General features: G+C 41.1%; 1 protein-coding gene across 15 annotated transcripts in view; it reads right to left on the reverse strand.

Moving 5' to 3' along the window:
• Elavl4 (ELAV like RNA binding protein 4) overlaps window positions 1-25112 on the reverse strand; it is a 138834-nt gene that overhangs the window by 42781 nt on the left and 70941 nt on the right. For all 15 annotated transcript variants that reach the window (XM_031378198.1, XM_031378190.1, XM_031378196.1 and 12 more), the window contains one exon: window positions 4149-4389. In XM_031378198.1, coding sequence (XP_031234058.1) covers window positions 4149-4389 — 241 coding nt within the window. The remainder of the gene's footprint in view (window positions 1-4148; window positions 4390-25112) is intronic.

Consider the following 25112-nt stretch of genomic DNA (forward strand, 5'->3'; position numbering starts at 1 on the left):
TGGAGGTGGTGGAGGTGGTGGTGGTGGTGGTGGAGGTGGTTACCAGGGCCTACATGTGCTAAGCAGGCAAGCTAACACTGAGTTTGTCCCCAGCTCCCTCTAGGGACTTTCTTTTGTTATTTTTTACCCCCTTCTTTATTCCTTTTGGGGTGATACTGTAACAAGATAGACATTTATGATAATGAAATTTAGCATCACAGCTGAGTTGGATTTATATATACCTGAGTCACCTGATTCTGTCCTGGCTAAGGGATATGTTTCTTCCTTAAAATGCCAATCATAGAGAAATCTGTGTTCGGTAAAACAAACCAAAAGCCAGGGGCAGTAAAACAAAACAAAAACTAGGAACCTAAATGAATCCTCAGAAGTACACGGAGAAACACAGTTTTACCCAGGCTTGGTGTTCTTTGCCCGAACATTGAGGGTCACAGGACATGCCCCTTTCTCTTCAGCAGCAGGTGGATGGAGGAAAAACATGGAGACTTCGCTTGCTGTTCATGTGCTCATGGCTATACCCAGAAACAAGTCAGGAAATAGATTTTCTCTCTTGGCTACCGAGATGTGTCTTTTCCCAATCACAAAGTAAAAAATCAAATGTTTCTGAGAAGGCATTACTCTGTAAGTTGACAAAGATGTCCAGAAGTGCTATAAGGGAATCTGAAATCTGGTACCCTAGTAAATTTGCCTGAACGTTGAAGAAAGATGCAGGTTGAATTATGTCCCCGGTGGATGACAAATATTGTTCTCCATGCTTCCCTTCATACACAGGAGTCTTGTTTAAGGGCATGGTACATTAGGGATGCACTCCAGAGGGCAGCCAGCAGCCTCTCCTCGAAGGAACACAGTGTTGCTTTGGGTTATGAGGAGGGATTAGCTGTCTTCCCTGTACACACTCCAGAATAAAATCAGGCTTTTAGGTGATTCCTGAGCTTGCAGATGTTAACCGTGCTGCCTGGAGAAGTTACTTAATCTGGCTTCAGTTTCTTTTCTCAGAAAATGGAAGCTGTTCTCTGTGGTGAGGATGTGAGCTATGGCCAGTGTTCAGCAAGTGCCGAGGATTAAGCGTGGTGAGGATGTGAGCTATGGCCAGTGTTCAGCAAGTACCGAGGACTAAGTGTGGTGAGGATGTGAGCTATGGTCAGTGTTCAGCAAATGCTGAGGACTAAGTGTGGTGAGGATGTGAGCTATGGTCAGTGTTCAGCAAGTGCTGAGGACTAAGTGTGGTGAGGATGTGAGCTATGGCCAGTGTTCAGCAAGTACCGAGGACTAAGTGTTTGTTCATGGTGTCCTCCTATCACTAAAATCTTTGACCAATTTTCTTTTGTGCATTCTCACATGGAAAAGTAAGTAAGGACAGATCAGCCAAGAATCAATTGATCTGAATTTATCAGACCCCCGCGCCCCCATTCTCTCCTAGGGAGTGGCCTGGGGTTGGGAAATCTTAATCTTAAATTCTTATCTTTTTGTCACTCCCCCTCCCCCAATCCTCCCACTGGATATTTAGAACTTCTTGTAAACTTCACAGGATCGAGATGCATTGGGATCTGTGGGAGGTGTTGGAGGAAAACGGGGCGGGGGGGACTGGCATGTTAAAATTCAGGGCAACAAAAATACCTATGATGTCATTCACCCTGACTTCTGGACCCGCTGCAGCCTTTCCTCTTGCCTGGTGTGATACTTCACTCCTGCTGACCTGGGGTTAGGATTGAACCCCACACCATGCCTCTGAGGGTCTTCCTAGAGTGATTCTCATCCTTCCCTATCTCCCCACAGCCCCATCTCTCCCTCCTTCTCTGACTTTTAGCGTAGCCAATTAAACCTGAACAACGGGCGGATGGAGAAAATATGCTGCATCTATGGAATGGTACAGCAGGGACCAGTTTCACTGTTAATTTAAAATGCTAGAATTAATTAGGTAGTGTAAATGAAGAATTTAATAAGCACTCTTTACAACCATAAGTTCTACTTTTATTAAACACTGCTACCAAATGAGGGCAAATATCTCTGGTCTCTCTATATTTCCCTGCCTCATTCCCATAAGTTCTCTACAAATATGTTTTTTTTCCCTGAAATAAAAAATTACATAATTATAAATTTATGGTCAAATCGTATTGATCCCATAAGCTTCATCTTTAAGGCCAGATGCTGCTGTATGTCTTTGCTTGTGTTTGATAGGGTGCTAAACAACGCAGAGTTGACAATTTTGGTTTTGTATACCAAATTAAAGGCTGTCTTCGAAGCTGTCACTCCGATTCAGATCCACTCCGTGAACTACCAAATTAGCATTCTTTCAGTAAAGGAATCTGCTTGTTTAAACATGTGTCTTCAGAAAACAAGGAACAACACCATGAATCAGTACTTAAAAAAAAAAAAAATCTCACTACCATTCCCAGGGAACTCTCCTGAAAAGGTGATTAGTAATACCCACTCACTAATGTAGCCTGCAGAATCCCTATTTAGAATGTAAGGCAAAACCAAAAATACATTTTCTATATAGGAGTGGGAGGAAGAATCATATGGTTAACTGGTTTTAATTTGGTTTGAATTATCATCCCATTATGTAAAGATTATTCAAGGAATCTAAACACCGGCTTTATGAAAGTACAGGCATTTTTGTTAAAGAATAGAAGATCCAGGACACGTGGGTAAGAGCTGGAAAGCCTGGTCCCGTTAGGGAGGCTGGGTATCAGTTTTCCATCTTAACCACATTCCTTTAAGGACACTAGTTATATCTTCATAAACAGCACTCTCCACCGACTAAGGGCTTCTGTCCAACAGTCATCCTGCTAGGTGTAATACAGCCAGTCTCTCAGTTCATCCTTACAATACACTCTTAAGATAAGGATCATTTCCCAATTTTACAGCTAAAGAAATTGTGTTGGCACTGTGTGACCTACACTGTAGCAAACAGCGCTTATTTAAAGGGGGCACATTTATGTGTGAATTAGAAGAGTAAAATAATATATTTATTTGTATGCACATGTATACATTGTAGCATCTGATTTAAAAGGGGGATGCTGTCTTGTCCTGATTAAATCACAGATCTTCATTTTTACTTATGCAAACCAGTTGCTTGTCAGTTAAACTGACACAGCAGTCAACATTCAGGACTGACAGGGACTCACGGCTGATGTGAATGACTGCAGGAGTGGAGCACTCTCTGGGAGCAGCTTCACGGCTCTCATTATGCAGCTCATTAAATTTTTAAGGAAAATATTCTCACTTCCAGTAAGATTATAGTGAGCCCCACCCCCACCCCGAAACAGGCATAGTATAATTGTCAGACAAAAGCATTAAAACCCTAATTATTGAGGTCACATGGGGATAAGGGCATTGCTTTGTTTTTAAATACAAGGTCAAGAAGAAATTGCTTAATTAAAGACCATCTTCAAAATAAACAAATATATGAGATAAAATATCTCCCATACATATTTTCATTAAGCATCTCCCGTCTTCTGTATTTACATTCTAGGATTATCTGCTATCTTTGGGACTTGCTTGTCTTAGAGACAAAGAGCAATTATGTCATCCTTCTACTCGGCCCTCTTTAAAACACTTGTCGTGACATATGGAAGAAAACTGGGCACAAACCAAATGTCTGAGAACAGAAGAAAGGAATAAAAGCAGCGTGGAGCACAGGGAAGGAGAGACAGAAGGCAGAACTCAGGACCAAAGTGCAAAGGAAGAGCTAGGGACATGGCTCAGTTGGTAGAGCACTTGCCCAGCATGCATGAAGCCCTTATCTCGAGCGCCCATAAAACTAGGCACGGTAGTACACGCCTGTAATCCCTGCAGTCAGAAAGTGGATGCATCCTCAGCTATCCAGTCACTTTGAGGCTAGCCTTGGATACATGAGACCCTTAAAAAAAATGGGTAGAAAAAGGTAGTGGCAGCTGACCAAGAATAAATGAGTATAAAACCAAAGGCTCATTTTATATAAAGCTGACCAAGCTTCAAAATCTTCCTAGTCTTTTCCGCCTGTAGGATCCTGTGGTGTACATGTGTGTATGTGGTGTGAATCTGTGCTGTGTATGCACATAATCCTTCCATGCAGGATATGTGGTGTAGATGCTTAGATGCACTACCTCACACACGCACTGTGTCTGAGGTCTGCTGTGAATCCCTAGCCTGAATGTTGAAGAACATACCTGTAATTTTGTCTCTCACGAGTTTGCAGGATTCTATTTCACCAATGCTCCCAAAGAGACTCCTAAATTCCTCTTGGGTCATATTCTGTGGTAAATAGTTGACAATGAGGTTGGTTTTGCTGTCATCTGTGGCGGCGCCTGTCTGCATGGGAGAAGGACAGTTTCTGTTGTTGCTGGAGGGTCCATTGCTTGTATTGGATGTCGGTCCATTTGACACCTGAGGCTCCATGGTGCTAATTATCTAAATAAAAAAAAAATAAGTATTTTGAAATCTCAGAAGACACAAAGTCTGTTTCTAGATTTTATTTGCTGAAAAGAAAGAGAACAAGATGAGGCAAGATGGAGCGAAGAGACTGGGCTGTGAAAACAGCCAATTTAGTAGCACGTTTTTAACCAGGATGTTAAGTTCCCCTTGCTATTTTTAGACCAGCCCCTTGATTTTGAACACAGACTAGAATGCAGTGGGAAATCTCCCATTATTTTGTTAATGAAAAGCTAATTCCTGTTTTCATTACACAATCACTCTCAGAAATGTATACTTAAGCCACACCAAATTATAATTAAAATGTAAAGTAATAATCATGATTAAAATTATAGTTCCATTAAAGCTGAAAAAAGCTAAGTATAGAGGACTAAACTCACAAGATCAAATACAGTACCTGTTTATTAACTATCTCATAAAATAAAATGACATTAAATTAAGCAGGGCTGTTCCATATGGGAAGGTCTTAGATTTTCACTGGTGTTTAAACACTGATCAAACTTCTGTTTTCATGGGTGTATTTGGGGGAGATGCAAAGTCATATAATTTAAAAAAAAAGCAAACCATCCTGTTACTATTTTTCCGGGGGTCTCTAATAATACAAACAAAACCACAAATAAGAATAAAATTTTTTTCTTCTAGACCTTCATCTTTGACCTAGCATAGCGTATTGCTCTGATTTATTATTCAAATAGGAGTTTCTCTTAATATAAATATTTGTTGAGTTGTCCCAGGAAGCATGCAGAACAATTGTCCCCATCCTTAGGAAAATGTAGTCTTAAGAGGTCACAGACAAAAGAAGACTGGTGGCAAGGTAACAGGTATTTAAGTATCCCTGTTTACATCTAGTAGGAATGTGGGGGCAGTATCCGGGTTTGCACCCAGGTTTTCTGGCCCCAAATAGAGACCACCAGTATCCTCTTATAGTTGACCATAGTATCGTTCCCTAATTGACTGTGGTAAGTATGATTGCGCCAACTTGGCATCAACCAGGAATATCTGGGAAGAGGGAACATCAACTGAGAAAATGCATCCATAGGATTGCTTGTAGACAAATCTGTGGGGGCATTTTCTTGATTAGTGATTGATGTAGGAGACTGCTGTAAGTGGTGTCCCTTCTTGAGGAAGTCCTGGGGTGTGTAAGAAAGCAAACTTAGCAAGCTGGGATGAGTAAGTCAGTAAGCAGTGTCCCACTATAGTTTCTGCCTCAGTTCCTGCCTCCTGGTTTCTGCTTTAAGTTTCTGTCTGGCCTTCCCTCACTGGACTGTGATCCTGGATAGGGATATGAAGGCAAATAAACTCTTTCCTCCCCATGTTGCTTTTGATCATGATCTTGTCACAGCAACAGAAACCTAAGAAATTATCCATCATGATATAAGTTCTTTGGAATTGTCATCAACTACTGGGGACCATGCTCTGCCATGCACCAGCTCTGATGTCTGGCCAAGGGGCACAATGATGGGAAGGGAGATGACATTTATACAGCTGCTGAACAGTGGTGAAAACAATTGCAGCCCCTGATAGTTACTAATGTCATTCTGCCTGTCACCTCATGGATCTTCTCTTACTGAGTTCTTATAAAAGGTCAAGGCTACATATTCTAGTATGTTCTATATCTCAGCACTTAGGAAAACCAGGGACAGATGACATCCGATAACGCATCCCTTCAAATGATTACTGTTTGAGTGCCAACAAAACATTTATGGTAAACATTTTCATGGAATATAACAAATATGTCGTAAAACAATGCAAGAGTGTTTACTAAATGACCAGACCTGGATAACCTCTTCTAGGTCATAGCATGGAACATGACTAGAATGACAGAAGTCCTCTTCTCCTGCCCCTTGTTTACATCAGCCACACCAAAATAACCACAATTCTAACTTCTAGTCCATACATTGTATATACTTCCCCTCTCAAACTTCATATACATAATGGTAGCATATGTATTCCTTTGTGGCTTGTCACATATCTGAAGTGGCATCTGTATTCTTACATATAGCCACAGGCTGCTCTTCTTCACTGTTATAGAGCATTCTATTTTATGGGGTTAACACATTTTATTTATCTGTGTGTACACATCTAGGCTGCTTCTATTTCTGACCTAATGACAATGAGCATTAGGCACATGTCTTCTGGTGTATCTATACATATTTCTGGGATTCCAATTTTGGGGTCCTAAGGGATATGTATGATAAGCCATTGGGTTTTCAAAGTGCATACACCAACTTAACATTCTTGTCAGCAGAGAATGAATACTTTGGTTGTTCCTCATTCTTTTCAATATTTGGTGATTTTTTTAAAATAAAGTTTTGCTTTTATTCGTTTTGTCAGCTGAAGCATAGTGGTGTGGTAAAAAGGAATAATTCTTTCCTTCTCTTTTAGTGTTGTTTTTAGTCATAGCAATATGAACATTGGTGCTTAGAGAGTTTCACTTATTATTATTATTGTTGTTATTATTATTATTATATATGTATGCACATATATGAAGCTCAGGATGACCTTCAATTTAGGATCCTTTGGTATTAGGTTCTCAAATGTAGAGATTAAAGGCATGAGTCATGTGATGCCTGGCTGGGATTTAAACATTTTTAAATCTTATTTTAGTGTGTGTGTGTGTGTGTGTGTGTGTGTGTATGTGTGTATGTGTGTGCATGTGTGTGTGTGTGCTTGTGCATGCATATGTGTGCATACCATGACATCAATGTAGAGGTCAGATGATACCTTGCAGAGAAGTTGGTTCTCTCCTTCCTGTATGTAGGTTCCTGGGATTACATTTAGGTTTTCAAGCTTGGTGGCAAGTGCATTTATGTGGGTGGTATGGCATCTTCCCCACCCAGGAATTTTTTTTTTTTTTTTGGTCAAGTGCCTTAAAATTCTAGTTCTATCCCTTATTAGCCATGCAACCTCAGGTGTGTTACTTCATTGCTTTGAGTTCATATCCTCTTGCTGAGCTGGAATGAAGGCCAGCAAATGCTGCCTTTAGAATGAGAGTTCTCGTCAATGGGTATCTGGAGCACAAAGTGCCTAGAGGCGTCACAATTATTATTTCTCCCCACGTCCAACACAGGTGAGTATTCCTTTATTTCCTCTTTTGCCGGTTAACATATGGGAAATGAAACCGAAAGAGAAACATGGAGTCTTGAAAAGAGCCAAGGGAATAAAGCCGATCGAGGAAGACGGAGGGTATCGAAGTCTTTTTACCATCATGTAAGTAACTTAAGTGGCTCCACTCTTCGCTTCGTCAGAACTTTCTTCTTGGTCTCAGGTCAACTGTAGGATCCCAGAAAGCTGGTTCAGACCGCAAGGAGAAAGCAAGAGTCTTCCGAGAAGGCTTTTAACCAGAGCTGTCCTCAGGACTAATGATGAGAACTATACCTAGAAAGTGGCTTTGTCCTTGAGACAAGGGATTAGGTAGGAGAGGAGTCAGGGCTGCTGGGGGCATGCTAACAGAGATGAAGTCACAGGCAATCAGCAGAACTCCTGGCTGGGAGGCAGCTTTCTCCAGGGTCCCACCCTTGAACTCTGTGGGCCGATGACCTGTGTCCATTTGCTGTGTTGTCCTCCTCCTCTTTATGTCCCAGATAACAAACACAGGAAACACTGCCGAGTCAGCAATGGACTTCAAAACCAGAACTTATCCATTTAGGAGGTCTCTCTGACAGAACCTCAAGCTTTTGAATTTCATTTTAATGATATTCCACAGAACCTCAGGCTAACCAGCTTTGGAGTTTTTTTTTTTTTTTTAAACGATACCCCACATTTCAAATGCCCTTCCCAAATCTGTTACACAATCTACAGCCTCCCTTTCTTGCGAATCACCTTTCTCCCTTTAGCCTTCATAGAGTTTCACCAAAGATGTCAAGAAGACAGCCTGGACCACAGCAGCTTTTCTGCTGCTAATGATAGAACATTTGAAGAGACATCTAGCAGGTTCATCTTTTGTTTGCTGAATGATCATCTCACAGACAGACACGTGGTGAAAGCATTTGCCCATGTGAGCCTCTCGCAGGTAAAGCTGTTCCAGGAGGCGGCAAGTCTACACGGAATAATTCAGTTCCTTCTCCAGCTTCTACATTTCCTCATATCCTATGCAGGCTTTCTGATTTATGTCAATTCCCAGAGTTGAACCCTATCTATATATCTGACAACCCCAATTGAACCCTAACTTTTGAAAACGTGCCATGTAATGCAGTATGTTCACCACTGAGCTACTTCCACAGGCTATATGTAGCTATAAATTAGGTCATGTCATTTTTGTGTGTTAGACACACTACACGGTTATACTTTGTGTGTTCAGAAGAACTGGTGAAAATACATGTGCATGCAGACACACACACACACACACACACACACACAGTATTTTCAGAAAAATATAATCTGAAGGCTAAGAAACCATTGGAGATGTGTTGAATAGATCATGTTAAGAGACCCCTCACTGGTGTTAATGATTTATTCCAGGATGCATCACAGGATAACAGAAACAATCAGAAATTTAAAACGTCAACATCAAATCTGGCATCTGAATGAATGAGGAGGATTTTTTAAAACATTACCTGGAAATGAGAGAAGTTGCTAAGCGAGAAGGATGTTAAAAGCATGATTATGAAGCTGTGGCATTTTAAGGTTACTAAAGAGAAGACGACTGTGTTCTCTACTTTGGGAAATGGACCAGAAATAGAGAAAACACATTTGGTGGGAAGCCCATCCTCAAATAAGCACAGAAGCTGGCTAGGTAAAATCAAAACACCTATCCTCAGGCGAACACCTCTGACATTCTTACAGTACTGTTTTTTTTTTTTCATTGCAAATAAATATATCATTTCCTCAATACTTGCATGTACTTTAATGAGACATTCTGTGTGGGTCTTACAGCTAACTTCGCAGCTGACCAGACTCCAAACCCCTAAAGTGCCCTTCTTTCCTCTTCTGAATGGCAATTAGGAGCAGAATTACTGTCAGCACCCAGGATAGAGCTTTGAGGAGGTTCAGTTGACTTCAAACTCTAATGGTTGTACAAAGCACTGCATTAAGTCTTTTATGTTCCCGTGATGTATTTTAAGAAACATTATACAGGCAGAAATTTTCAGGGATAAACTATCAGAACGGTGCACAATAACGTAGGCACTCAAATCCTGCCATTGAAAATGTCGATGGTTTGAGTGACTAATTGCTTACACTCCACACATTAACCCCACCCCTCCCATCACTCTTTTCTGCAAAAACACATAACAAAAGCAAGAGGGAAGGCCTCTGCAGTGCAGCTGTCAGATCATCACCAGGTTGTTTATCTCTACAGAGGAAAGGAAGGAGCAGAGACTGCACATGCCTTCTTCTGGAGGTACTCCCAGGCTTGGTGGTGGTGGGAGACATGCATATCTTCTCTGCCCTTCATGGTACCCCTGTTGCCATATAGAGTATTTATATCTAATATAGTTCTACTTCCCAAATGTGACATAATCATATCCACACAAAAGGGTTGATTTCGATCATGGCTAGATCTGGATATGTTGGATGAACAGAGATGGACGCCTGGTGTGCCAGGCTCTAAGATAGGACCTGGCTATACACATAAAGACAAGAAGAAGCCGACACCACCAAGTCCATGATGTGGCTACCCAACTGATAGCAGGGAATATTAGTGACCACAAGCCCAGAGCTGTACTTTCAGTGATGAGAATGGGAACCAAAGGAAAGGACTGTCTCAAGGCCATGCTTCTACTTACAGTGAGAGATGGGACTGGAACCCCTGGCTACAGATCACCTCGATTGTTTACTCTTTTGGCATTGCTGGAACAGCCATTTGAATGAAGACTTGCTTCTTCTTTCTGGGGTACTGAGAAGGGCATATTCTAGCAATGTACTTGAATAGAGGAGCAGAGACTTACCTATCCCCAGGCTTCTCTGGGTACAGCAATCTCCTGCTCACAAAGAACAGTGACTGGAACTCTATAGTCCACAGAGCAGAGATAACATCCCTTGCTTATTACAATAACTACATGGTATACACAGAACTAGGCTTGATAATAGGTAGGCTGCTAGTAAAAGACTGTTCAATGAATGAATGAAAGTCCTCATGTATTCAATCGCTTCCTGGGTCCCTCAAACAACCTGCAAAACACAGCTACCTGTGTTAACTATCATCTCCAATATATATAATTTTACCAGATTTTTATCCACGTTTGAAATAAAAGCCAAATGTATGCCTAGTATATATTAGATGTTTGATAAGATGCCTGTTCTATCCCATATATCTATATATCTATATCTATCTATATTATAGTTTTATTTTTTATAATAAATATATATAATATTTCTATATATAAAATATAAAATTATATATAGGCATACATAGCAAGAAATCTACCATCTTAATTATTTTTAGGGATATAACTAAGTTGTATCAAGTAAATTCATATTGTTCTATCACCACAATCTATCTTCAGAATTATTTTTTCCTTGCAAATCTGAAACTGTGTTTATTATACAGTAACTCCACAATCCCCAGGTCCTGGAAACCACTATTCTAGAAACTACAATTCTACTTTTTTATCTCTATCTCAAATTCATTCAAGCAGAGGATTGAACTTTCGGCTCAAATGGATATAGCCGAGGACCTGTTGAGTGCCCTGGTTTTTCCTCCCTAGAAAGCCAATTTATTATTGATACTAGACTGAAAGCTCTCAAATTGAGTCTTCCTATTTAACCCTCTGACAATTTCTTGGTTCTTCTGTGTAGCAAGAGCACATATTTCTCTCTCTTTCAAAATTTTTATTACATTTAGTGTGTGTGTGCGCACGTGTGCGCACCTGCACTCACAAGAAAAACAGAGAAACACACAGAGAGACACACACACACAGAGAGACAGAGAGTCAGAGAGAAGCAGAGACACACTGAGACTTGGTTCTCTTAACCACATGGGACTTGGGGATTGGACTCAAGTTGTCAAGCCTAGTGACATGGTGTCTTTACTGTCTGACCATCTTGCCAGCCCAACATTTTTCTCCTAACTTCCTGACTAGGTAAGCTTAGAGGCCGGTTCTGTTTCCTCCACTTACTGTCTCACTCCTTGGTCCCATAGACCAAGGCAGGTGAGAACAGTTGGTTAAGAAACTGGGATCACAGAGCACTCATGGCTCTCACTGGGTCCCCTCCACACCCTTGCTCCAACCTCATTTAATTAATCATGAGGGAGAAAGGAGGACCTGAAATGCCCTGACATCCTTTGCTCTTATTGGTATGAAAATGATACCTGCTCTCATAGAACTGTCACACTATTCCTGGCTTGGTTAACTCCTCTACAGATATTATTAATGGCAGATGTCAATATTATTAGAGTGGATAGGAAGAAAGACAAAATCCAAAACCTAGGAGGCGAGGTTGGGAGTTAGACCAGAAAAGAAAGCTAAGAGTAGCAATGCAATCTCAGGGTAAATTGTTTTCTTCTTTTCTAAATAATTCCTTTTATATAGTTTATTGCCTTTAGAATTAATTCACTCATTGAACAAGTAAACTTTTTTTTTTGTTTTTTTTGTTTGTTTGTTTTTGTTTTTTCTGAAGGACTCAAACATTAGAGGAGAAAGTGTGTTCTTATCCATTGAAGTCCCTGAAGTGTATTAGGCAAGGCCACTGTAAAATTCTAAAAGTATACGTATGAACTAAAGGTGCTTCTGGCCCCTTTAGTAGTTTTTCCTTGAACTCATGAATTCTTTCTACACCGTCAATCTTCCATACGACTTCAAATTGTTCACTTTGGGGAGCATCTTCCTTTTCACTGTTAAGGACAGTCACTGTGCAAAGCCCAGAGCCACCTCATGGAGAGTGCACAATCCCCTCGTCAACCTTGCCAGCTGCCTCATATTGTGTCCTTGCTCCAATATTGGCCACAAAAATGGCAGGCAGACCATAAATTACTGTTGTATTTCTATATTTTAACTCAGTTTACACTTTCAAGATTTTTTTCATGAGGCAAGTAAAGGGTTACACATTTACATTATAGGACTCTGTCCTGACTTAAAACTCACTGCAGTCATCCATCTGGCCCCAGCCCAGGGCAGGCCCTTGTATACCATCAGTGTGTGCCTCGCAGTGTGTGTCCCTGGCTTCTGGTTTACAGGTGGAGGTGAGGTCTCACCATTCAACGTAAGGAAAAGAATCACAAGGAAAGATTCATAGAAGGTCGTTGGAAGATAATGTTCCCTTTGCGCCCTTTTAAGTGTCAGCAGTTCCACAGACTAGAGAGATGCTTAAGAAATGTACCCACGGCAGCCATGTCTCAGTGTACACATCTAAGACACATGTGTAGATCTTGTTAAATATTATCACCAATATTTAAAGGTCCTCTTTCACCACAGCGTAAGTCCTTTTGGAAAACTTATATATAAAAGCTAACTCTTATGTAATAGAGCAAGCATTCCCAAGAGTATGAAGAATAATGTTTACCAAGGGCAGTCACTGAATTGAACCATTAAAGAAATAGATTTAAATTATTAATGAGAACAAAAATAAAAGTCCTAATTCTTTTTGTAGGCATTTCCCTCTTAACCCTTTTAAAACTCTGACACACAGATGTTAGACTCTTGAGGGACAGCTTCACCTATGCCATCTTACCCGCCTTTCAAATGTCTGAAAGACAAATATCCAAAGTTAGAAAGCTGCACAGCAGGTGCTGTGTTCCTGAAGAAGACATTATTTCAGGAATGAATCCTTACTTCTGCTAAAAAATGCCCACACAACATCCCCAATTTCAACTTTCTTTACGGTTGGTTTTATCAACTCATAAACTCCCTGGTCTCCGCTGCTTTTTACTTTTTAAACTTTTTCCCCCATAGCTCCTGAGGCAGAGTTTCTCTGTGTAGCCCTGGGCTGTCTTGAAACAAGCTCTGTAGACCTGGCTGGCCTTGAACTCACAGAGACCTCCTTGCCTCTGCCTCCCAAGTACTGAGACTAAAGGTGTGTGCCACCACTACCCAGCTTCCACACCACTTTTTTTCAATCAGCTTTTAATTGGTTCCAGTCCCTTCAGGTTAATATTTTTTTGTTTTTTTAAATTTAATTGTATTTTAAACGCAACACCTGATTCAGTGGTGAAGGGACAATGCTATATTAACAGTGCTCAAGAGGAAGGGCTGAGATCCATGGTCTATACTCCTCCAGGAAAAGAAAACCCTGGAACAGGGCTCTCAGGCAAAATCCGGGTGACACAAAGACTGTGCTGGTCCAGGGCACCTGGCTGAGGGTTGCTCTGCAGTTCCCTCACACTGTTCATACCAAGTGTGTGTAGAATCTGCTGGAGGGAAACTAGAAAACTCTAGGAAACAAAATTTAATTCCAACCAGGAAAAACAGTCTGACAGCTTAATAATACCTTCGATGCACAAATAACCAGAAAGACCTATTTACTCTAGGAAGTTAGGGGGCAGTAAATTCTCAGCATATTCTTGAAACAAGTGTATTCAGTTCAGCACAGGTTTCCTGAATGGTATCACAAGCCAAGGCATTGTTCTAGGCCTTGGGGAAACAACAAACAAACAATTTGGTCTGTCTGTCTATCCAGAGTTCAAGCAGGAAAGACTGGAGGTAGGCAAGTAATAACTTCTAATCGATGGTATCCATCCTTTGTCTTAAGCAATCCCTCCCAGAGTTTCTCTGCAGACTCCTTTCGGCAGCCACAGCACAGAATCAACTACATCCCACGACTTCTATGAGCTTCTGATACATAGTACCCCCCCCCCCATCCTGTTGGAAATGTCTTGTCCTAAACACAGACTGTTTGTAATGAGGAGGGGAAACTCAGGACTCAGGGCCCCATTCCTTTGAAAGAGCATATTCTTTGCTGGAGAAGACATGGCAAATGTGCTCTGAGCAGAAGTAGGCAGAGCTTAACAAACAATGGAGAAAAACCAAGAACCCAGACATCGCTGGAGAGAACAAGAAACATTAATACTTAAAGGAGAAGGCCAGCAGTGATAGGAACAACATCATCAAACTTTAATTTCTTTCAAGCATTATCCTTAAATTCACAGAAATCCAAGCTTTTAATCTTCCCCAGATACACCACACCGTTTTTTTTTTCTCTCCTAAGAAAGCTCTGCTTTCCTTTAGACCTTACAGTTCTCTCCAGAGCTTTACTCTGAGCCTGAAACCATTTTTCGGGGTGTGTCCATCTCGGTGATGTTGGTCAAACTTGTAGGTGTTTGACTTTAAGACTTTGATGACAAACTCATCAGAGCTGAGAGGCAAGAGAGTGTCAAGTTCATCAGAAAGATGAGGGAAACTTCTTTGACCCCTGCCGTCTCCTCACCCCACACCAGTCAGTCCTTTCTTCCAAAATGGCCGGGAAACAAAGGCAATCTCAAGCTGGAAAACTAGGAAAAATGTAATATAAATATGACTTGGTGGACAAACTCAAGCTTTCTGTAAAAACCATTAGGCCTAATATGTATATTAGATTCCACTGCAATCTATATATATTCTGCTGGAATACACACACACACACACACACACACACACACACACACATTTCACTGGAAACAAATTTCTTCTCTCTCCATCCCACTCACTAAGCCCTTCAGAACCCTGATATTTAATGTGGATAAAATAATCCAAATGCATAATGACAAACTATGGGTACCTGTTGGGATGGGGACCGGTTGTGATAGTAAATACGTTATTTTCATCTTTCACACAAAGAGTAGTTAATGAATCATTTGAAAAACTGCCCACAGACTGATTAAGTCGGATTTATCTTCTGATTAAATGCATAAGCAATAGCCAATGGCACAATTCATGTAAACATAAGTGTTGTATATTTATAAACCACCTAGCTAGTGGCTCAGAGGGAACAAAATCACTGAGATTTAGCTACAAAAAGCAAGCAGCTTTAGTTCCAAATTTAAATTTCATGTTTGTAATCTGATTAAGAGTTTCAGAAATCAACGTAGAAAATATATTTTATTTTAGAAAGGGATGCTATTGTCTTAACATGGATGGTGGGTGTGAGGGTGAGGAGGAGAAGGAAGGGGAAGAGAAGGAGTACGACTCCAGAGAAACATCTCGGAGAATAATCTTCTCTTTTTCAAGGGAACTACAGAATGCCAACAGCTCTTCCACTTGTACGGTTCCAAAGACAGAAGACAACTGCCGTTAGAACAGCTGGAGCTAGAGTAGAGCCAATCAGTGAAAAAGCAGGGTTCTCAGCAGCTTCATGTATGTATGCATGGTTACCGAAAACTATACTCATGGTCAGTTCACACAGGCTGTCTGTCTGTCTGCATGCTCATTAGTGAAGAGGAATTGTATTGGAACCTTATTCACTCCCCATCCCTGACCCCCCAATCTCCCAGCATAGCCTAGGCTGGTCTCAGATTAGCGACCTCTCCAGCCTCCTCAATGCCGAGATGCTAGACAGGCGGTACCACGCTCACTTGCACCCTCCCCTCTGCTCCTCTCCTGGTCCCTCCCCTCTCTTAGAGTTTCTGACTGGACTGGGTTAGATACCATCCCCTTGCACATTCTCTGGGAAGGTTGAGCTGGAGGAGTGAAGCAGATCCCATCAAAGCAGCACAGGTGGGCTCTTAGCCCCAGGCTGGAGCGAGTGTGGCTTTGAGTTCTATGTGTGCAACGCGTTCACAACAGTAAACACAAGCTCTAGGGTTGCCTCAGCCAAGCCTTCGAGTGCAATGAAGTGGTCGTCCTCACCATTACCTGAGAAGTCAAAGCTGCCACAACCGTTCTGTATGTTATGTTTCTATTTTTGGATGTCTAAAGTATACCCTGTAAGGTGTACAAAAGAAAACAGCAAACCAAGAGCCTGGCAAGAGAGGTGGCTGCTGGTTAAATAACTTATTGAATAGTTGTAGGAACAGTATTCTACAATTGTTAAGATTATGTTTATAGTGGGGTTTTTGTAAAATGAGAAAACATGTTTGATTCATGTAGAAAAAGAAGTGGAAAAAAAGTCTATCTCAATTATATAAACATTCACAGAACAGGAGAGAGACATAAATACACTAACAGTAAAGTAGGACTACAGGTGACGGTTATACTTATCTGTATTCTTATTTTCCCACATTTGCCTCATTTTTTATAATAATATAGCACTTTTGTATCTGAAAGGAAGTTATAAAAAATTAAAAAAGCAAGTCCTTCAGTTTGGAGCCACAGAGCTAAAAGCTGTCCCTCCTCCCCAGAGCCACTAGGCAGGAGGGCTCATTGGCCACACCCTGTTCCTACACTAGAGGCCAGAGTTCTTGATCCAGTCTTCGGTTCAGTCTCTCCTTTACCTAAATCAGCATAAATTAGTGAGGTTACAGCCTCACACCTGCCTCAGCGCCTGGCAGCAACCTTCATGAGGACAGCAAGGAGAGAAGATGATTTATAAGAAGCCTGCTCCCTGGATCAGGGAGTGAAAAGCACTGAGCCGTTCTGAAAGCTCCGGCTGACAAACTCTGATATTATGAACATTCTGCACTTGGACAAAAGCTCCCACTTTTCTTAATTACATGGTTTGAGCAGGAGCCTGCTTTCAGGATCTGCCCAATCATACAACAGCCATTTATTTTCCCAACTGCAGCTGCCAAAATTTCCCTGATCTCTGTTTTGTGCTCCATCTTCAAGGACATCTTGTGAATGTATGACACTGTCAAGCGGCATTCCACACCGTGCTTTTAAAGGCCCATTGCTCCATACAGAGATCCTCTCACTACATTATTTATTTAAAAAAAAAAAAACCACAGACAAGAAGCAAAGTGGGGAGGAAAAAAGTCATAGGTATCAAAATATTTCTGTCTGCTTTGAGGTGAATTCTTTATTCACCTCCTGACAACAAGCTGCTAATAGTCTCAATCCTCAGTGTGATGGCTTTTTTTTTTTTTTTTTTTTTTTTTTTTTTTTTTTTTTTTTTTTTTTTTTTTTTTTTTTTTTGCTTTGAAGATACCAAATAGAGTCATTTTGGGGACATTAAAAATATACTATTAGGAAAACGAGTGCTAAATCTGCACTTCTTTGAGTATAAAGAATATAGGGCCTCACTGAGAACTTTTGTCTACACGTGTAATACCAGCATCCTCAGAAGGGTGAGGCAGGAGGATTTGCTGTGAGGGTGAGGCTGCACAGTGAAAACTTGTCTAAAAACCCAAATAAAAAACAGAAATAGATCATGAACCTTATTTCAGAATTTACCTTTGGAATTTTTATCCCCTTTGCCTAATTCACTGGTTGTTCTATTTTAGAATATCTACCAATGTATTTTATGGTTTGTCTCATAAAAATTAATTTTAGATAATAGAGAATAAACTTAATATTTTCTCTTTACAAACTGTTTTCTGTTTTCAAAATATGCTTTGAATCAGCACTAGTTGGAATTTTAAAAAATTCATAAATAGTAAGACTTTTAAAACACATTAAAATCTCAAAGCATTATCATTCGTAAGATCTAAAATAGTTGTCATGATACTCATGAGTGAAATGAGGTACCGAAAAGAACAGAGTTCTTGGAATACAGTACCTTATCCTTTCAAATCACAGCCACAAAATAAATTTGCTTGATAAACTCTTCCAACCCTGGGCACATTCTTCTTATCTCAGAACAAAACAAAACAAACAACAACAACAACAACAAAGAAGCAAAGGCTAACAAAATATGTGGAATCTCTTGTCAAATTTTATGTTTGAAAGGAGCATTTGAAAGCAAGTTATAAACTACAACTGAATGCTTACATTACGGTATTCTGTTTAAATATCCCTTCCCCACAACTGAAGTTAGCTCTGAGAAGCAGAACAAACAAAAACAGGGCAAGGAGCAGCAGCCAAGCCAGTTGTGGGCACATATACAAGTCCATTCAATAGGCCAGAAACAGTTCTATCAAATGCCAGGGATAAGAGTGGGGAGAGACAGAGTTCCTGTTTGCAAGAAAGTAAATAAATACATAAATGAGTCATTAGTATACAAAGTCATAGATACAGTAATGGAGAATGTCCTTGCCCGGAACACAGAAAATTCTTAATGCATGGAGATCTTGCTGGAATGCTGATTCAAATGTTCTTTTGGGTCACCCAGGAAAATGTTTAGTCAAGCGATTACCATGGACCCCTTCCAATGATAGCAGCACTGGATTCCTAATAAGTGCTGAACTGGTAACCAGTGTCTTTATGCACATGGCTTCACTCCAATCTCACATAAAGTTGCAAAGTGGCTATTGACATTTTCCCCATTTACAGATCTAGAAGTGTGGTCACACTATACATGATGGAAAAATGAAACCCTGGTTAATGTCCACTGACTTTACAGTTCACTGCAGTGTTCAGTGTCACTGCAACTAGAACCCAACTCTGAAAAAGTCTGCCTATTTTCTTATACCTCTGAGGAAAGTTCCCAAGTGTTAGAAAAACCAAATACCCTAATACGATTAAGACAATCTAGCCAGTGTGTCTGCTGTTTAGTCTATTAGTTGGGAAATACTGCCAAATAAATAGATTTTACGGGAAGGATAGGAATCATAATTCTTCATGGTATAATGGAAAAAATGCAGCAGTTGAAGTTGATTTGACCTGGGTTTGAAAACCCGAGCTGGCCTTGACCTTGCTTTAGCCCCTTAAGACTCTCTGAAATGTAATTTAAATTCACTCATCTGAAAGATGCAAACAAATCTATCTGCCCCGTGAAGATTAAAAATAACAACTTGAAGGCACCTGGTCCAGAGCCTGGCACACCACAAGCCCTCAAGACTCATTTATTCCCCTTGTCCAAATCATAACATACTAAAAATGTGTCCACAAAACATGCTGCAGGCGATGAAGGGCACTAACCTGAACTCTGGTAACATTTGTCTGTGGTATTTAGTATCTGAATCAGAAAAGAGTAATTTAGACCTCATCGCCTCTCACCTAGGCCGGCAGCTACTTCCTTCATCTTCACATCCGCTTTACAAACATCCACTAAGTTCTCATGATAACGCTAGGCAGGATGATACACAGCAAAGGTGGGGGGTTAAGAGAAATCCACAGAATGAATAATGAAAGTACGTTTTGATATTTACTAACATAATTTCTGGCATTTTTTTGACCTTTCAAAAAAGCCTCTATGGTGAATAGACTTAGGTATTTTAAATACAAATAAACCCAGTCATTACTGTTTCCGGTTTCTCCTAAGGACAGGCTCAGACATTCATGGGAAGTTTCAGAACACTACCACAGTGTGCTCCACACACTGAAAACCAAAGGTCTCTGCAATTTCTGCTCAGGGTGGGTGAGCGGGTGTCCTGTCCTCCACATGCAGGGCTCTTGAACCCTGAGGGAGCAGTCAACACGGACAGAGCACTTGGAAAGTCTGTCTTCCAGGGTGCAGAAAAGTATGGTGGGGAGAGCAGAGAACATAGCAAGTGGTAGTTCCCCTGGAAGAAATAGGTTTGGCCCCCACAGAACTCCCACTTAGAAAAGAATTCATCAAATTACACTCCTGGCGCGTTACTCCACTGAATCTGCCATGCCGATCTTTAAAGCTGAATACAGCTTGCTGTACGGAGGGCAAGTGGAAAGCAAAGCCACTTTACCCTGTTCAGATAGATGGTGCAGTGCTGGGGTCGGATGTCCCATCACTGGCTCCAGCTTCCTTCTTTATCCACTATGTGTCCCATACACCTTGGAAAGCACATTCCAGGTGACAGCCTTCTGCACCCTTCGGTAGCTGGCTATGAGAAAAGGGCACCCTGCTCCTCTGCGCTGTGCTGTTCAAGCAACTCTCTTGGCCTGAGACGATCTAACCTCCCTGTCACCATGCTTGACACCCCATCCTCCACGCTCTCTTCACAGCTCACACCTGCATTCCTTATACACACTCTGTTCTAGACATTTACCACACCCCTGTCTTCCTTTACAACTGGACTGTGAGCTCCTTGGTGGTGGCTGATGCCATTGACTTATTTGCAACCCCAGAGACTAGTGAGGATCCAGAGTAGATTCTAGGCTCTGTTGGCAGCGTCTGTGGATAAATGAATGACTTGTTAGGTCCTCATCTGCTTCCCACAGCCAAAACTGCTCTCCTTGCTCTTCTCTTCCACTCAGCTCTGCCATAAACCTCTCTCTTATCTGTCCTCTTTAGAATCAATTTAAAGATAGGAGCACTTCATCCTTTAAAATATACTGGCCTTTGCTGCTGTTGAGCTAAGTAACTGCTTTCAAATGAACTCAAAAGACTGCGTTATAAGACCCTGGGCCTTTCACTCTCTGGGTTAGGTTATTTAACTCATCCCTGCATTCCTTCTACCTTTGGTCTTCTCTGTCTCTGTCCCAAACTCCTCACAGTTTAGGGAATCCATTTTTATTCTTGGTTGGAATTTGGCTGCAGTCTTTAGTACCCTCTGGAAGTTAAGAGCCCATGAAACATTTCCATTCATAAGAGGTACTGTTTTTCCTGTTCTTCATCATGGTATTGATATCCTAGGTTGACTTGGAACTCTTGACTTCATCCTCCTGCTTTAGTCTCCCAAAAGACTGGTCTTGCAGTCATGTTTTAACATACCTGCTTTGAGAGTTTCTACAAGTCATGCAAGTCAAAGAAAAAGCCAGAGAGAGCTCTTACCATTTTACTGCACAGCCATTAGATCTGAGCATGCCTAGATGCTATTTCTTTTTAAGTAAATGAATAAAAATACAGACTTGTACAATCATTCTACATTATTTCAGTTAAAATCCATTCACATATTTATGAGTTATTTATTCTAGAGCCCAATAGTTAACATGAACATTAGAGTTGGACTACTCAGGTTCAAATTCTTGTCTGCTCTATGCGCTTGGATAAGCCAATTAACCATTCCACTTCAGTTATCTCAAGTGCAATAATGAACATGTTAATAAGATAATGCTGACATAGTTCGTATGAATATGGCAATGATGAAGGGACTTATTATTGTCAGATAACTGAGCTCCACACCATTTGATCCCTGGCTGCCCCCTAGAGTTCAGTCTAGAGGTTAATAGAAAAGTCTGTAAATAGAGTTTCAAAATGCCATAAAGCAAGGGTCACCATTTTCTGCAGTATGTTCCTTCCGTGCTTCTAGACAAGTGCCACCAGACTCCGAATCTCAGCTTTACCTGACTATGTCATTTCCTAGAACTCCCTGGATCCTGCTCTGACCTACACAGCCTCAGGTACTTCCTGACTTCTCTGGTTCCTGGTGGCTGCCACTCCATAACTCCAAAATATTTAGGGAGTCACCTTACATTTTAAGCTGTGTGGCTACTGATAGACTGGTGCTCCTTCTAAGTGAGGTGTGGATTTTGGACAACTTACAGTCCTCTGCATATAAAATACACAGAATCCAATTGTCACCCACTGAATAGAAAATAACCAGAGGCCTGTTCAAGAGGAAGGTCCAGATGGACATAGAGGAAGCCTTCCTTTCTTCCCCAATACCAACCTCCTGGCATGCCAAAGAACACATGGTTCTATATTTTAAAGTCTTTTTTCTCTATTCTTCCTGCTCTGTTTATTTTGGATGAACACAGGTATTAAGATCAAAGTAAAGGAGAATCAGTGGGCAACAAGATAAAATAAATTCCAGGAGAATCATGATACTAATATGGCAGTAGCCACAAGAGGGAGAGAATATTTAGGACATCATCTCGGGCTCTGCATGAAAAAGTATGCTGGTCAATGCTCAGGTATTTTCTTATTTTTGTCTGACGGAGAGTTCTTTCTTAAAGTAGACTTAAGTCTATGTATTGGTAAATGAGAATGACAGGGGTGTGGGATGAGAATAAACTGTACCTTCCTCCCTCTCAAGAAACTTAATGCAATTTTATGGAATAGCGTACACAACAGAGGAGTGATTTAAAAGTCAGCAAGGCTTAGGTCTGTATTTTAAAATGAAAGTTCTCTACTTGATCACACTGGAAGGTCAAATAGATTTATCTGTAATTCTAGTAACAAGGAGCTCTCCATGAGTACTTTTGATCTATAAAAATAAAACCGTCCCTTCTCCCCATTCAAAAGGAAATATTTAAGTTACTATTAAGAACTGAACTCCAAACGCTTACAACATCTCAGAGTCCAAAGCTCTTCTGTCACATACTTTTCTCCACACAGCCTTCACACAGGCTGCTAAAGGCTTGTGACCCAGGAAGATGGAGACAACCCAGCTCTGTGGTAGAGACTGGTGGGTTCAGTCTCTGTCATGCTGATTTGAAGAAAATCCAATCATTTTCGTTTGGCCGCCACAATCCTTTCGTAGCTGATATAGCCCTGGTTTTGAGATTATCTGCTCTGTTCTTTGAAAGCTGTGGGCTGGGATGTAGCTCTCATATTTCAGTTTAAATCTCTCCCCGTGAGTCCGGAAGTAAATGACCAATACCTAAAATGCACACCCTGGGGAGACTGAGCTAGTTTTGAAAATCCTGCTTTATTAACTCCTTACTGCACACCAGACTCTGAATCAGGGTTTATACGAATGCTAATTTAATTAGTCAGTGATCATCTAAATGAACCTCTGGTGTATTACGTCTCATTTTAAGGACATAAGGAAATCAAGGCTCAGACAAGTTAGTGACTTTGACAAACGCACAGTGCACCAGGTGGGTAAGGAATAAGAGCCTTATTTCTAGGACTCCAAAGGGGATGCTTTTCCTCGGGGGCTGCTCTTCTAGCAATGACTCAATGCTATATAGAATGCCACACCAACCTATTACAGGAACCGTGTGGAAAGATCATAGGCTTCCTTGACAAGATGACTTTCCTGAAGCTGTCCTTAGTTGGATGAAGAGATAAAACCCTGTGACCTTCTTGGGACATGTATCTCATTTCACTGCCAAATAAAAGACAGTGAAAGTAGCCTATTCCCAATTGGCTGGGAATATTTATGAGTTGGCCTATTTATGGGTTCTCTGTGTCATGTTTCACTGGGACCCAGACATCTCAACCTAGTTGTTTACTTTCCTTTTAGAGTCTAGAGATGGCCTCTTGCCCCTAGTACAGGTGGCCCCTACCCCAACCATAAACTGGCCATATGAAGCTCTGTCTTTGAGAACAGGCACTACTGACTGCAGCTTAGCAGGAAGGATCAAGGTATTGGCTGAACTACGATAGCCTCACTGAAGTATGGTAGCCACAACACACTCTGTATGCCAACTGTTTCCTATTATAAAATGTTTCATATTTGTATGACATGATATATAATAACAGATACTAATATAAACCTATTTTCTTATTCTGTGTTTGCCTTTCCCATAAAACAAAAAGCCCCATAAGGACAGAGACCCCTCTTAGCCACTGCTGTTGTCTCCAGCACCAAGAACAGTATTTGGCATCTAGCAGGCACTGAGCAAATATTTGGAGAACAGGTTACAAATTAACCTGTCTGATAATAATAATGTCGATGTCCATTACCATTCTGTATGCCAAGCACAGTCAGTCTCAAGTTCTCAGCACACATCGGCACACCGAATCTTCTCAACAAGTCTAGTTTACAGATAAATGACTCAGTCCTGGGTATGGAAGTAGCTTGTCTAAGGCTGCAGTTGACAAAGTAAAGGTTTGGACTCCTGCATTCTAGATCAAAAGTCCCTTTTAATAACCCCTAGGATAAATTCCTGTATTACTTCTTACCTTTGAAGGGATGAGTAACACAACATGGGGAAGAGCATGTGGGTTTAGGAGTGACACAGCTGCAGCTGAGGCTTTGAATTCTAAGTCTGACATGTCCTAGCCTCGTGACCTTATTATACATGGTGCTCTTTTCTTCTAAGTGGGGAAAATACTGACTTCCAAGACTTGCTATGAGATTGGATGCAACAACCTAAATAGAATTCTTTTTTTTTTTTTTTCTCTCTCAGATCCTGGTCTACACACTACAAAGCCGCCATTATTGCGATTTATCACTGTTAGCTGTGTGGGGCAGAGAACAAGTGACTCGAAGTAGTCTAGTAGAAAGGAGAGTTACTGAGGCATTACAGGTGAGTCACGATGATCAGGAAAAGGTTCACGGAAATAGGCACTCTCCAAAGTTACAGAAGTGCAGTTGGTGAGCAATAGCAGCGTCACAACCAAACTTCAGGATGAAGGGCTTTGAGTCCAAACAGGCAACTCAATAACTGACTACGCTGCGTGGAAGAACAAGGGTGGAAGGTCACCAGTGGCATTTACAGAGGAACCTCCTGCGCAAAGTGGGTGATGGAAGCCCTACCAGGTAAGACGGAAACCTTGTGAAACAAGGTGAGAGAGTAGAAGGACGCTGGACCTCAAGATCTGTTTGCATAGCTAAGGGAACAGTCAGGTGCACTTTCACAGTAGAGTTGAAGCAGGAGGCAGAGAGAGGTGCTTGATGGGAAACTGAGCAGGAACACACTGCTGGGCCCCAGAGAGCTTTCTGGTCTTAGTGAGGGCAGAAGGACTTAGGTCCGAGCCACAAATGAAGTAACCATTTCAGAGACCATCCCAACTGTGTGCCTATAGCAAAGAAATGGTTTCTCCACAATGTATAAACAAAGCACACTCAGAAAAATAATCCATTTTTTGTTTGTTTGTTTGTTTGTTTGAGGCTCACTGTCAAATGAATCCTCTTCGGTGCCCTATTTTTGTCCTGAATAAATCAGAGGCATTTTCAGCAGCAGCATATCACTACCCCACGATCCTGGTCCCCTTTTGTGCTCCAAAGCCATTTTAAAGTAAATTCTGCTCAGCAAATTTTACTTTCCCTTCTCCAGCACAGT

Source organism: Mastomys coucha, unplaced genomic scaffold (genome assembly GCF_008632895.1).
Source record: "Mastomys coucha isolate ucsf_1 unplaced genomic scaffold, UCSF_Mcou_1 pScaffold18, whole genome shotgun sequence".
NCBI classification, from domain to species: Eukaryota; Metazoa; Chordata; class Mammalia; order Rodentia; family Muridae; genus Mastomys; species Mastomys coucha.